This window comes from Pyxicephalus adspersus, chromosome 12, assembly GCF_032062135.1.
Source record: "Pyxicephalus adspersus chromosome 12, UCB_Pads_2.0, whole genome shotgun sequence".
Lineage (NCBI taxonomy): Eukaryota > Metazoa > Chordata > Amphibia > Anura > Pyxicephalidae > Pyxicephalus > Pyxicephalus adspersus.
In genome coordinates, this window is record NC_092869.1 from 11,468,762 (window position 1) to 11,483,232 (window position 14,471).

Here is a 14,471-nt window from a genome sequence, read left to right on the forward strand (position 1 = left end):
CACTGGTGCTGCCAGCATTTATTAAATATTGGACATATTTCGGTGAGTTATGCCTAAGAATTATAGGCCTACAATGTAATATAAGTATCCATGCAAAACAATGTACCTCTTTTGGCATAAAAATACCAACATATTTAGACCGCCAGGGAGGTTAATATTATTATTAATTTACTTATTGTAGTCACAATCACAATGCGAAATGCCTCCTGAACACTATTTTTTGAAACGCATTGACGTGATTGTGACTAATAAGGTAGAAAGATTGTTTCTTTGATTGATCCAAGATGGCTATTTTACAATGGCTGGATTTAATTTTTTTTAATGTATTTGAAATAATTATTTATGTTTTAGATTAAATTAAAAATTAAAAATGAATCCAGTTTGACGACTAAAAGTCCTGTCCTAAGTATTATTTGAATTTGATTATACATTTCGGAAAACTAATACATAAAGCAAAATGATATATAAAGAAAACTACCTCTTAAATCACATGCACACACTTGGGTACACATGAATTGATGTACACAAGCTAAAAGAAACCTAAAAGCAAAATACATTTACACGCTGTCTTTTATAACACACTATAGCACAACAGTGTTGTTACCTCAAGAAGTCCAACAGCTATGGAAAGTGCAGCTCCTGAGGATCTCAGAGGTCTTTTGCCCTGTGGGACAGGCCATGGATCTCGCTGGAGCTCTCCCAAAAGGTCAGTAAGGTTCATGTCAATTTTTTGAACTGGCTGTAAAAATCTTAAATAGAATGAAGAGCAAATTATTAGTTTGCATGAATGAAAACTTAGCATTGAAAACCTACAGGTGAAATTCAAGAAGGTTTCAAAAGTATTAGGATGGAAGGTTCTACTAAAAGTGGTAGTAATAAATAGACTAAAGGATATTTGATTCTGATGGGAAATTCATAAATATATATATATAGAAAAACAACCTCTCAACTGATGTGGCAGAAAGTCCACGTGGAGTCCTATTAAAGAAATGAAATAAAACCAGACAAAAGAGACAAAACTATTTACTGCTTTAGAAGAGACCTAAAACTTTCTTTACCATCAACCTACATCCATAGGAAAGGAATCAGCTACAGAGCAAATATAAACTGTAACCATATAAGATTACTTTAAATATTAGAACATGGAGTTAACTGAACCAGAATAGTTTGAAAAATGTAAAACCTTTTTCACAAACATTTACAATAATGTTAAATGAAAACTAAATATTAATTTATATTAAATTGAACCTAAAATACTGGTTCAATATCAATATTCAATACTTATGTTTAGATGAATTTCACGTCTCTTGATCATACCTGTTTGACGGAGGAGGCTGCTGAACTTGTGGCCCACGTCCCTGCTGAGCAGCAGCAGGTTTCGTAAGAGATAACATTTCCTGTGACACAAATTGACATTAGATTATTCTAAAACCAATGACTTATCGACATGAAGCTGAATTATTTTAAAGCAGACTATATTCTTAGGCCTGATTCTGATTGAAGCAGTTTTGGAGGTTTGGCAGGTGGAATCAGTGAAAAATATCAGTATTTGCCAGACATGGTGATAGACTAAACATCTGATCACACATTTCAGTAGAATCTGACTATATTTTTACTGCTTTTCCCAGAGTGCCCACAGATTAAAAGTGTGATTTAAACAAGGGCAAAATATTTCTATAAAGTTCAAATCTGCATGGATTCATTAGCCCACATTGATGTGGCAAAGAAATCAGTAAAATTATCTTTAGTATACAGTTCCCTATTTAAAACAAAAGAACACTTCCTCCTGTGGGACTGCATAAGCACCCTTTATTCCAGCCTCACAGATCCCTGATAAATATAGCTATGAAGAAAAGATGCTTAGGGCTCTATTCACTTCATTATTGAACGCCATTCATCTAAGCTCCATCACCACAGACCACCTTACCAATACTTAAAGCACGAGGGATTGAATATCTCATTTTTCTGTGGCCAATATTTTTTTTATATGATTGTTATCATGCATTTAACTAGTATAAAAAGTATTGGTCCATTTTAAATGTGTAGCTAGTCAGCATTAGCTTTACCCATTCTTTAGAAGGGACTTTTAAACACTACTATATTGGAAATGCTACTATTTTTTTTTCTTACACTGATCATAACTGGTCACTAATGTCTTCACAGTCAAATAGCAACTGTAATTTTTAAGAAATAACCCACAGAAAACAAACAGTGCTATCTCCTTTTTAACTCTATGTTGGTACAGCACATAATTCAGTCACCATACATGTGGAAACAAAATACTTATTTTTACCTTGCTATGCATATGGGTGCATGACCCAAGGATCCTGCATATTGAAAACGACACCAGTGCATGGTTTAATACAGGACACATATCCTGCACCTAGACACCACATAGTTAAATACAGATATTATCTTAGTAAAAACACTTTTAAACTCTGCATCCCCCTAATAAATCTGTTCATATACAGCTATGAAATCAACATGACAAATAGAAGTATAAAAGCTTTAAAACACACAGGTAATGGTAACTGATTCTAATCAATCACCTGAAGCTGTTTTGCAGACAGATCTTTGGTTCCACGAAAAACATAGCTTTTGGATATGCCTTCACAGCCCAATTCATGTACATGAACCATCCGGCCAAAAGTGATGAGTCCCACCAAAGCAGTAGGAGGCAGAAGGCTGAGAGACATTTGCATTGATTCTTTCAGAGCCTGAAGATCTTCATCTTCCATGCACGTATCCACAACATAAAGAAAGATCAGTGGCATCTGAGGACCCCGCTGTGGTTAGAACCAAAAAGTGATAACATAAAAACAATATGAAATACTGTATATTCACATTTATATTCAAATACATATTTTGTTTCTTATGCTAGATAATGTCTACTCCATGTTACTTCTTTTATTTTTATGATCAACTTAAATTAATACAAATATTTAATATACCATCACTTCATGATAGATAACAAAATTCACATAAAACACTTGACTACATAAAAACATAATCCTAAAACGCTAACAGCATGCACCATTACAGATGAACACAGAACATTTTTTTTATGGGAAAGCTGTAGAATTACTTTAAGAACAAATGGGGGATAAGGAGAAACCATGTAGGTTATCAGGTGAAAATGCAAATAATATAGTGTGAGTAGAAAGAAAGATTATTATGTTTTTAGAAAAGTCTATGGCACCTGAACCACGTATTCGATGCTGGAGAACTGTGGAAGGAGTTCTGCAGGCTGATTCATTTCAGAGATGCCAGCATATGTTGGAGGAAACTAAAATAAGAACAAAACAGAATTTACAATAACCAACTGTAAGCAATTTACAATTAACTTTTGAAAATCACATGTAAATATACTAAAATCAGAATTCCACTTTTCTGTATATGAAGAGAGATTAGCTGAACTGAATCTATTTCTCCCTTGAAAAAAAGACATTTAAGGGGGGATATGATCACCCTGTATTAATATATGAACGGTCCATATAGAGAACTCTCTTCCCAATTATTCACTTTGAGATCATTACAAAGAATAAGAGGGCACTCTAAGTTTATTCTCCAGATAAGGAAGGGATTCTTCACTGTAAGGTCTGTGAAAATGTGGAATCGGCTCCCTCAGGAAGTAGTTTCAGCAACTTCTATAGATTGCTTTAAGAAAAAGCTGGATGATTTCTAGAAGCACAGAATATAACTGGGGATTAAGGATTTAAAGTAAAGATAACGGAGACTGTTGATCCAGGGAACATCCGATTGCCTCATGGAATCAGGAAAGATTTTTTTCCCCCGTTGAAACAAAATGTACCAGGAAATATTTTTGCCTTCCTCTGGATCAACAATGTCCATGGGGTTTTATATACCTGAGATATGTGTATATCCCTGGTGGTTGAACTTGATGGACTTATGTCTTTTTTCCACCCGAATTACCATGTAACTTTTACATGTACTATGTAATAGTGAAACAAATCAACTGGTTTCAAGTGGTTTATTTGCACTTCAAAACCATAGTAATATTTTATTGTTTTCTTAGTTTCAATGTTTACTATCTACCCCCTCATTCCTCTAGCTGACAAGAAAATCATAATGGAAAACCCCCACCAAGGGAAATTACAGTAGAAATAAAAATACTGGATAATTGATGTGTTAAAATGGAAGAAAAACTGGCAATATTACTAGGGACCAATCACAAATGTGATGTGCAACATATTTGGCCTGTCATGTTTATCAGAATTTCGCTCACCTGGTTTCTCTGATAACAGAAATTGCAGGCCCATAGTTTTGCCCGATAATCCACTTGACTGCAAAAAAACAACAATCATTAGTAAACAAGATTGATGTGAAGGTTTTGTAAGGTAAGTACATATATTATTATTTATATCCATCCCAAGGTAAAATTGCATACCAAATGCATTCTAAATAAAAAAAATAATATTGTAGTAAAAAAATGTCTATATTGAACAGGCAAAATACCACGTTATCAAGCAGTGTATAAGGAATTTGCTTAGACCAAAATTGAGCACTTTGGCATTAACTCAACTCGCCGTGTTTGGAGGAGGAGGAATGCTGCCTTTGACCCCAAGAGCACCATCCCCACCGTCAAACATGGAGGTGGACACATAATGCTTTGAGGATGTTTTTCTGCTAAGGGGACAGGACACCTTCACTGCATTGAAGGGACAATGGACGGGGCCACGTACAGTCAAATCTTGGGTGAGCACCTCCTTCCCTCAGCCAGGGCATTGAAAATGGGTTGTGGATGGGTATTCCAAAGGAGTGGCTCAAGAAGAAGCACATGAAGGTCCTGGAGTGGCCTAGCCCGTCTCCAGACCTTAATCCCATAGAAAATCTGTGGAGGGAGCTGAAGGTTCGAGTTGCCAAACATCAGCCTCGAAACCTAACTGACTGCAAAGAGGAGTGGGACAACATCCCTCCTGGGATGTGTGCAAAACCCGGTGGCCAACTACAAGAAACGTCTAACCTCTGTGAATGCCAACAAAGGATTTGCCACCAAGTACTAAGTCATCTTTTGCAAAGGGATCAAATATTTATTTCACTCATTACAATCCACATCAAGCTCTAACTTTTGAGCACTGGGTTTTTGAGGGTTCTTTTGTTGTTATTCTGTCTCTCACACCTACAATAAACCTACAATTACAATCAAAGGTTGGTCATTTCTTTTTCAGTGGGCAAACGTACAAAATCAGCAGGGGATCAAATACTTCTTTCCCTCACTGTAGTTTGCATTTTAAATAGTATATTTGTGTATTACAACATAATCTAAAATAAATATTTTTTCACTACAATACTTATTCGGGGTTTAAAAAAAAAAAAAAAAAAGCTACGCTAAGCTTCATACCTTTGTGCTTTAAAATCATGTGATTGTTGCACATTTTACTGGAGCTAAACCTTAATATTATTTCAGCTTTTACCAATTACACAATGGCCACCTCATTTAAGTTGATTTTTTTGCCAGTGTCATAAAGAGGATCTCAGCTACATTTAAAGGTCCTAAGCTGGTGGTATCATTACCCAGTATTTATGTACTATTGTTATCGACAATTTTTTTTATAAGGGACAACCAATTTACAAACGGCAAAGTAAAAATCTGAAACCAGACCTTAGCCTTAGACATGTGCCACATAAGAAGCACTACATTACCGGCACAAGACCAGACAAGTCTCAGTGTACACACTTGATAGGAATGTGGAATGTCACTTTTTACAGGTCATCAGAACACAAGTCCCTTCTAGAGCAGCTATTCCTGAGTGCAACAAAAACCTTCCTGGATCAGTAGCCCTGCCTCTGTTGCTAAAACTCTTCCAAAAGGGAGCTAGTTCCCTGGCTGTCATGATGTTCCTATTCCTTGAGTACTTTCTAATCTGCTGACCTAGAACAAGTATATAAATTAGGCTTAGAAACTATTACAAGCAGGGATTGACAGGCAGCTAGTGTTTTTACAAGGATGTCAGAAATGGCAGTTCCCATATTTTGTAGTCTTTTGCATTCATTTATTGCACTAATGACAGTTAGTAATGACAGGCTGTTCTGACAGTTCCTTTAAAAAGGGAGAAATCTAAACAGAAAGAAGTCTTACCAAAGAGGGTTCAAAACAGCTCTACAGGTGGTTCGGCTACAGAGAACAGGCTCATATTGTATAGGGGGCAGATCTGGCCTTTCTTTTATTGGTGTGAAGAGGGAGGCCACCGGCACCACCATTCTTGTGGCCTCCAAACGACTGGATGGCCAAACGTTCCAGCTGAAGCGCACGCCATCTCTGTCTTCATTTTGTTGAATAAATTCCAGGAAGGTTGTCATTTTGAGTTGTAACCTGGAACAAATACATAGGAAAGTAAATGTCTTAGGGAGAAAGACTTTTTTTCCTTTAAAGGTATAAAAAAACAATACACCATGGTAAACTCATTAAAGATTAACCTAATTCTGAAAGTTGTGCATTAAAACAAAATCAACGACAAGGTAAAAAGGACTAATCATTAGAAATGCCCGCAGTTGATCTTTTGCCTTGGTCTGCACTGTGCCTCTGTGTAATGGTGGCCATCTTGGTAGAAGCAGGACTCTGCTTCCCAATATGAAAGCCTCCAGTAAGGAAAACAGTAAACAGCACAGTAATGCCATCTCTAAATTTTATCTCAAATTACCTGAGACAGCAGCTTTGGATCTCAGAGTAAAAATACATGAATATTCGGCCATAGGCACCAGAGTGTCTAGGCGCCCTCACAAACTGGAAAGAGCACTGTTACTTTAAGGAGGAATTCAAGGCAAAGGTACTGCTGCTTATCCCCAAAGAGATAGTAAATCTTCACTTTTTTAGTTCAGGTCAACTTCAACTCAAACCTAAAAGTCAGCAGTAATTTTCTATAGACCAGTACAAGTTTTCACCCACAACCTATATGCAGTGGCAAATTTCTAGGTGACCAGGAGCTGCAAGGTCCAGCTGCCAACAACTGATCCAGTGTCAGCAGCTCCCCATCCTCACACTCTAGTTTGAACCACACTGGTTACAGTTTTAGATTTCCAAGGAATTCTGGGAAATGGAAAATAGACTGTGACTACCTGCAATAAGAAAGCAATGATAGCAAGGGACTATCTGCTGCATCTCTTTGTAGTTCTCTTCATTGGCTTCCATTTCGCCTTAGAATAAAATTCAAGCTCCTGTGCTTTGCCTTCAAATCCCTCCACAGTTCTTGTCCAACGTACATTTCTGACCTGATTGAAAAATACTCCCCCAGCCGCTCGCTTCGCTCCTCCAATGACCTACTAATGCCTTCCTCACTTATACCTCATCAAGGCTCCAAGACTTTTCTAGAGCTGCCCCGACTCTCTGGAATGGTCTTCCTCATCCTATTCGGCTTGCTCCTACTTTCTGCTCATTTAAAAGAGCACTTAAAACCCATTTTTTCAAACTGGCCTACCTGTCTTCTTCTGTCTTTTGAAACTCTTACTACTTCCCACTATTTCCACCAGCTCCGAGATTGTAAGTCTTTAGGGCAGGGTCCTCTCCTCCTGTATCACTGTCTGTATTCGTCTGTCATTTGCAGCCCCTATTTAATGTACAGTGCTGCGTAATATGTTGGCGCTATATAAATCCTGTTTGATAATAATAATACCAATGTCTCCATGGCTTCTTTGGTGCTGGCTCCCCCGCTGTTTTGATTGCCTGGTTTGGATTGAACTACCTCCTAGTGTACAGGTGTCATTCTATATTGGAAGCTTAGTGTACAGCGCAAGGAAGATTGCTAGGAGAAAATTGAGGAGCCATAGTAGGTCTCTTCTGTATCAAAAAATAAAACCAGTAAATTAACAAATATGCAGTAGTTTTGCCTGCACAATAATCTCAAGAACAATTTAAAAAAAAAACACATTACTTAAGCTACACTAGATTTTTGATGCTTTGGACCAGCAAAGTCCAAAGTCCAGCACAGGGGCCAATTGGGGCCCATGTTCATATTTCCACCGTCCCGCAGCCTCTGTCATAAAATCATAAATATGCAGCCAGCCAGCACTGTTGACCACAGTAAGAAATACATGTGTACAAAAACAGCTATTATATTTTTCAGTAGAGTTGATCAACCGCCTTGCAATTATCGTCCCGCTACTCAGGGGGCATAACCGGCAGGACGAGAGTCATTATAGTAGGTGTGTACTGTGCGGAACCCGCACAGACCACGCCCACTCTGATTCCAAGAACGTGCTCTGCACGGAGCCCCCATAGACACCGAACTCTGTGCACAGGGAATCCTTCACGTCACCCTGGTGGGCGTGTGCTGTATGGGACCGGCACAGACCACGCCCACACTAACCCTGAGTACGTGCTGAATGGTCGCCTCCCACACATTTTCACCTCATCAAATCTGGCCCTCCTTGCAAAAAGTTTGAACATCCCTGCCTTAAACGAATGATCATGATCATCTCTGGCGAAAAAAAAAACAAAATATGCACAGCAGTCCCCGTTAATTATTTATCAATCCATCCTGGTAGATTATTAAATGACTAAGCAGAGATGACCGCTGTGCTTTTCTATGGAGGGGATTGCAGCACGGTGGCACTTGCTCATCCTCCCCTTACCACTTTCTATAGAACAGAACAGTGCTTGTTCTCCTGTCACTGGACATGATCATGAAATTTGCAGCAACAGAAAACTGACATCTGTACAGGCAGCCAATAGCTGCATCTTTACATGTTCTCTTACAAAGCAATAGTCCTGCGCATTCTTGTAAAACGTCCAGGAACCGTTGCTGCATGTGTCACCTCTAACCGACATAAAAACACTGTAGTGAAGTTATCGATGAGCCTTTTCTTGAATGACAAAGCAAAGTTTATCTTCGGTAAAAATGAAATAAACTGCCACATAAACACATGAATAGAGCCAGAGAACGCGCAGCATATAATCAAGGCAACATCTGACATCTGAGTAATTTATAACCTAGCAACAAATCAGATCTACAATTTATAATAAGTACCTGTAAGGTGACTTACAGGTACTTACTAACCTCCCCTGGGTAGAAGAACCTAAAGTGTATTTTTTCTATGCAATTATCACTACCATACACTTACTCAAATCCTACAAACAAATGACTTGACGTGTTTATTAAATGATGGCAGACCTAAAACAAAACTATTGGAAGTTTTGTTTTATTGGAAAAAAAAAAAGAAATTATGTCCTATCTGCAATATACAAACTTACTGCCTGATCACAATCTTCTTCATAATGTACACTTGTGACTGCGCTGCTCCATATGTGACAGTGTTGAACCCAGAACTTTTTTTAAGCCGGGTAGACCGAAATTGTAGGCGAGTGGCAGCTCTTGTATTGTTATCCAGCTATTCAGTTACCACCAAAAAACAGCTGGGTGGTTACTGAAAAGTGCCGGGTGGTGCGCCCAACTAAATGGTGCTGGGGAGAACACTGTGTGAGTTCGTGACATAGCAGGCTGTCAGGGATGAACTCCCCTTTGCATGCACAGAAATTATGTCATTCTGGCTTGCCCGATCAAGATGAAGATCCTGAACCTGAGTGAGGACTGGAGCAAGAAGAGGCAAATTTAGTTAAAATGTTGTGATCAGGGAGGTAAGTTGATCTTATTACAAAAGGGAAAAGTGATGTCCTTTCTGCAGTAAGCGTCCTCCAAGCCTCTTTTAGCCAAGCGCTCCACCCGGTACTTTTCAGCAGCCGCCCGGCTGTCAATAGACAACTGCTCAGGCAAAATGATTACACAAAACATAAAACAATAGAAATATGTGTGGACAATTGGAGAATAATAGAAAGGGAGTGGGAAAAATGATGCATAATACAGGGTTCTCCCCAGGGCCTTTTAGCTGGGCGCACCACCCGGCACTTTTCAGCACCCACCCGGCTGTTTTTGGGTGGTTACTAAAGAGTTTGGTCACAATACAGGGGCTGCCACCCACCTACAATTTCTTCCCACCCGGCTTAAGAAAAATTCTGGGTTGAGCACTGATAATATAAAGGGCATCACATTGTTGTAACAACATATTGGTGGTGGGTACAGTGCTCAATCCAAAAATGAAGAAATTGTAGGTGGGTGGCAGCCCGTTTTGTGACCCAACTTATCAGTAACCACCCGGCTGTTTTTTGGAAAGACCCGGGTGGTGCACCTGTGTAAAAGGGGCCGGAGAGAACATTGAGGTAAAAAGAAGCAACAATGATAGCGGTTACTTGAAAAGGATGACACAAACATCTGGGAGCACAAAATTTGTCGTGTGAAGCCAATGCCCACTTTTTGACCTCCCAGATACAGCCTGGCCCTGCCAAGCTGAAAAAAAAAGTCTGGGTAAAACCCTTAAAGAAAGTCATTTTATTTCTGCCAATAAAACAAAGATGCTTTATAAGATTCCAAAAATTATTAAAAGATTCTAAATACAAAAAAATTGTCCTTTATTGCAGATGGGTACAGCGATGTCTCTTTCTGCAATAAAATAACATTGTCTGTTTTTTTTAACTGCAATCATCTGTCCTCAAATCCGTTGCCTGCGCCACCATATTCACCTCATCTTCTTGGTGGGTTCTTCAGCCATTGAGCCGTTCTGATGTAACTGTTTGGATGGCTGTCGCGGGTCCACCCCCTTAAAGCCATATGGTTTTGTCTCATCTGAATCCTTTACAGTAGGATTCATTCATTTGTTTTTCTTCCACTGAATATTCAATTTAAACATTGATCACAAGTTTGAAACAAGTCATCTATCTGTATGTTCACAATATATGGTCAAGAGATTGTGCCAGTTCTATGGGAACCCCGAACTTCAATCGATCAAATAAACTGTTTAAACTCTTTGTGATTATTTACATTATTAGTATACTACAAGAAGCAATAAACCCTTAATACATCATTAAGCTTTTCTCTCAACAGACCCAAAGGCCTTTTTGTGATTGAGATACTCATGTATTGATAGTTGATTGTTGTTGAATTGGTGCTATTCCAACACTATAAGTATAGGTCTGTGTACACTGAGGAAGCCCTCCTGGGCGAAACGCGTCGGGATGAGACCCTGTCCCTAGATTTATGACTTATACGCAAGTTTATGACTTTGTTTATCGATGCATTTGGTGTGGCTAAAGCACCTTTCTTGTGTTACTCTGTAACAGTGTTTTATTATTATTTTAAAGCTTTTTGTACCTAAATAAAATTATGAGTCATTTTATACTTAACTAATTTATTTTGTGCCTTCAAAAAGCCTTCCTTTCTTCTCTCTCCCTTTTCTACCGTTCTGATGTAACATCTACACATGTGCGCTGGAGATAATTCAGTCCCGGCAGCCGCAAAGGATGCCCGGCACATCCCTAGCAGCATACGCCCAGCTACACATACGCAGCTCAACTGTTTTCCAAAAGCCAGTAAAGTATGTTTTATTGCAGAATGGATATCACTTGCCCCTTTCTGAACGAAATCCCTGCCTGTGTTTCAAAGCAGAATTATAGTTCCACTTTAAAAAAGTACAGTATGTTATTATTCCTAATAATATTATTATTATTATTATTATTATTAATAAACAGGATTTATATAGCGACAACATATTACGCAGGGCTGTACAATAAATCGGGGTTGCAGATGACAGACAGATACAGACACAGGAGGAGGAGAGGACCCTGCCCCGCAGAACTTACAATCTAAAGCCGCATACACACGTGCAATAATAGTCATTGGAAAAGATTTTTCACGATCGTTTTTAATGACTATTACTGCACGATGCATGATTGAGTGCAGTACATACATCATCGTTCTGCTCTATGGACCTTCCCTTGCATTACGATCGTTCATCGTCCGTGGATCCGCCAGGACAGTTGTTCAGACGATGAACGACATGCGCTTTACACACTTCAGATTCTCGTCCAATATCGGCCGATGATTTGGCGAGAACCATTGGAAGTGTGTACATACCTTGAGAGTATAACTTGTATACAAAAGTTTTGCATTTCATTAGGAATGTTTACACAATAAATAAAACTAATAGTGACATCAATGATCAGATAAAACATAAACAGCCCTGCTAATTGAATGTATTATTGTCAATGTCTTTCATACTTATTTATGATGCATTGTATAAAATACCATTAATAAATACTATTAGCTGTGTTGTACATACTCCTGATCTCTGTGTTGCATGGTGTAATGATGATAAGTAATAATTTATAACAGAGTTATATGAATGTTATTCTAATATTATATAACAACATAGTAACGAGTCATAGCCCCATGTCCATCCTCTCCCCAGGATCACACAGAACCGTTACTTGGAGAAAGTTTGTGTGGCCCTCACACTGCAGCTCGGTGATAGTGAATGGGACGGTAGGTTATTTCTTCCGAGCCTTGTGAGGGATTCTGAGAGTTCCCCGGTAAGTGACACCGAGAGGCGCACACACCCCAAACTCCCCCCGGGATGTCTCCCCTCAGCCCCGCCATGTCTGTACGTACATAGAGCCCCGAGCTGTCTATGTACTGTCACCTACTTTACTTCATGACCAACCTGTCCTCCACACACAGGGCAGCGGACACTTACCGGTCTCTCCTCTCACTCCTCTGCTCCTGCTAGCTGCCAGCCAGCGCACTGCGTGACGTCACCAACATGGCGGCGCCCACTGCCACGTCAAGGAGCAGAGAGCAGCCTGTGAGTGACAAGCCTGCACAGCACCTGAGGGGGCCAAGCTGTGTGCTGCCGTCATAATGCCACTGGGCTGATGTATACAATAATACTAATACATATCAGAAAGTTCCTGTCAGAATAGAAATAACACCTGTGAGGACTGGAGCAGTCACTAATAGTCAGCCATCAGGACTATCTTTAGATTTTACTACCTAATGCAATGTTTCCCAACCATTTTAACATGGGGAACCCTTGAAATACATTCCAGGTCTTCTATTATTGCTAAATCCACAGCTCATTACATTTTTGTGGTGGTCAATAGGGAGAATAAAAGCCCTATTTCCCATAACTGGCCCCAAGCGGGAACATACTGCCATACCCATATCAAAAGAATACAAATTCCATTTTATTTCAACTTATAAAAGCATATTGTCAACATATATAATATACAATCAATAAAAAAGAGCATTGCATGGCTTTACCTCACAATTTGTGCACATATACAATAAAGAACTATTAAATGTATTTTTTCTGCATCCCGACACGTTTCACAGCGCAGACGCTTCTTCAGGGCATTTGATAGCAGAAAAACAAGGCAAACAAACAGATATCCAAAGCACCAAGGTTATGTTAAAATCTGGGACAGTCTCCAGTCAGTCACGGCAGGTATTATGGAGAGCACTGGATTAGTGGCATTGGTATCAGGTGAAAGTAATGTCTCCAATGTCTCACCAGTACCCTTTTCCTGGGTCAGTGAATCAAAAGTTGTTTGATATGCACACTTCAGCCTGGGCCCACCATTCACCCAGCAAACAAGCAGGTATTCCATGACGCTTAGATTCTTAGCTCTAACATTGATGACCAGTGGGAAGAATGTCACACTTACAGATCACCAAAAAGATCATTGGTGTCACCTAAACTGTCCTGAGAGTTTCAAATTGCTCAATGTTCAAGGAACCCCTAGCAACCTCTGAAAGCACCCTAGTTAAAAAAAATTCACTAAGGCTATGTACAAACCTCAGGTGATACTCATACGATAATTGGCTCAGGACTGACATTGGAAGAGAATCTGGGGTGTGTAGAGCGCTCAACATCCGTCATCTGAACAACCGTCCTGGCAGATCCATGCAAAATTGTGAAAAGAAGTCAGTATGAATAAATTGAACTAAATGTTGGCCGTGGCTTCAAAGAAACATAAAATCCACAAATATGGTGCAGCTCTAATGAGGCTTTATCCAGGTGATGTAATCTGACTGAACAAATGGTCCATCCAAATCCACCCAAGATTATCCTGAACGAGCACATCCATTGTGTAATCCATATAGAACTTTATAAAATGTTATATGTAGTGGGGGCTACCGTGTTTCCCCGATTATAAGGCATCCCCATTAAATAAGCCACCCCCGATTTTTTATAAAATAATTAAAATAAGGTACTCACCCGTGAATAAGACATCCTCCGATAACCGATCCTGTGTGTCTCCTCGATGCTGGCTGCAGTGTGTCTCCTCCTGGCTGCAGTGCAGAGCGAAACTGAAAGTAAGAAGCCGGCACACGCGCCCCCGCGATTCTGAACCAGGAAGCAAGCATCTGATCCCTGCCCTAACGGAGATCCCTGCCCTAACAGAGATCCCTGCCCTAACGGAGTTACCTGCCCTAACGGAAATCCCTGCCCTAACGGAGTTACCTGCCCTAACGGAGATCCCTGCCCTAACGGAGTTACCTGCCCTAACGGAGATCCCTGCCCTAACGGAGTTACCTGCCCTAACGGAGATCCCTGCCCTAACGGAGTTACACTTAAGTACCGGTAAGTGAACAGAAGGGGACAATCAATGGCGTGGAGTGATC

The 14,471-nt window shown here is 39.7% G+C and overlaps 1 protein-coding gene across 1 annotated transcript in view; it reads right to left on the reverse strand.

Moving 5' to 3' along the window:
* The window catches only part of LOC140342385 (protein transport protein Sec23A), a 49,763-nt gene extending 37,146 nt beyond the window's left edge, over positions 1-12,617 (reverse strand). The window contains exons 1-7 of the mRNA XM_072428549.1: positions 12,541-12,617; positions 6,101-6,334; positions 4,247-4,304; positions 3,200-3,286; positions 2,550-2,786; positions 1,318-1,397; positions 605-749 (exon numbers count right to left, since the gene is read on the reverse strand). Coding sequence (XP_072284650.1) covers positions 605-749; positions 1,318-1,397; positions 2,550-2,786; positions 3,200-3,286; positions 4,247-4,304; positions 6,101-6,321 — 828 coding nt within the window. The 5' untranslated portion in view covers positions 6,322-6,334; positions 12,541-12,617. The remainder of the gene's footprint in view (positions 1-604; positions 750-1,317; positions 1,398-2,549; positions 2,787-3,199; positions 3,287-4,246; positions 4,305-6,100; positions 6,335-12,540) is intronic.
* Between the last annotated feature and the right edge of the window lie 1,854 nt (positions 12,618-14,471).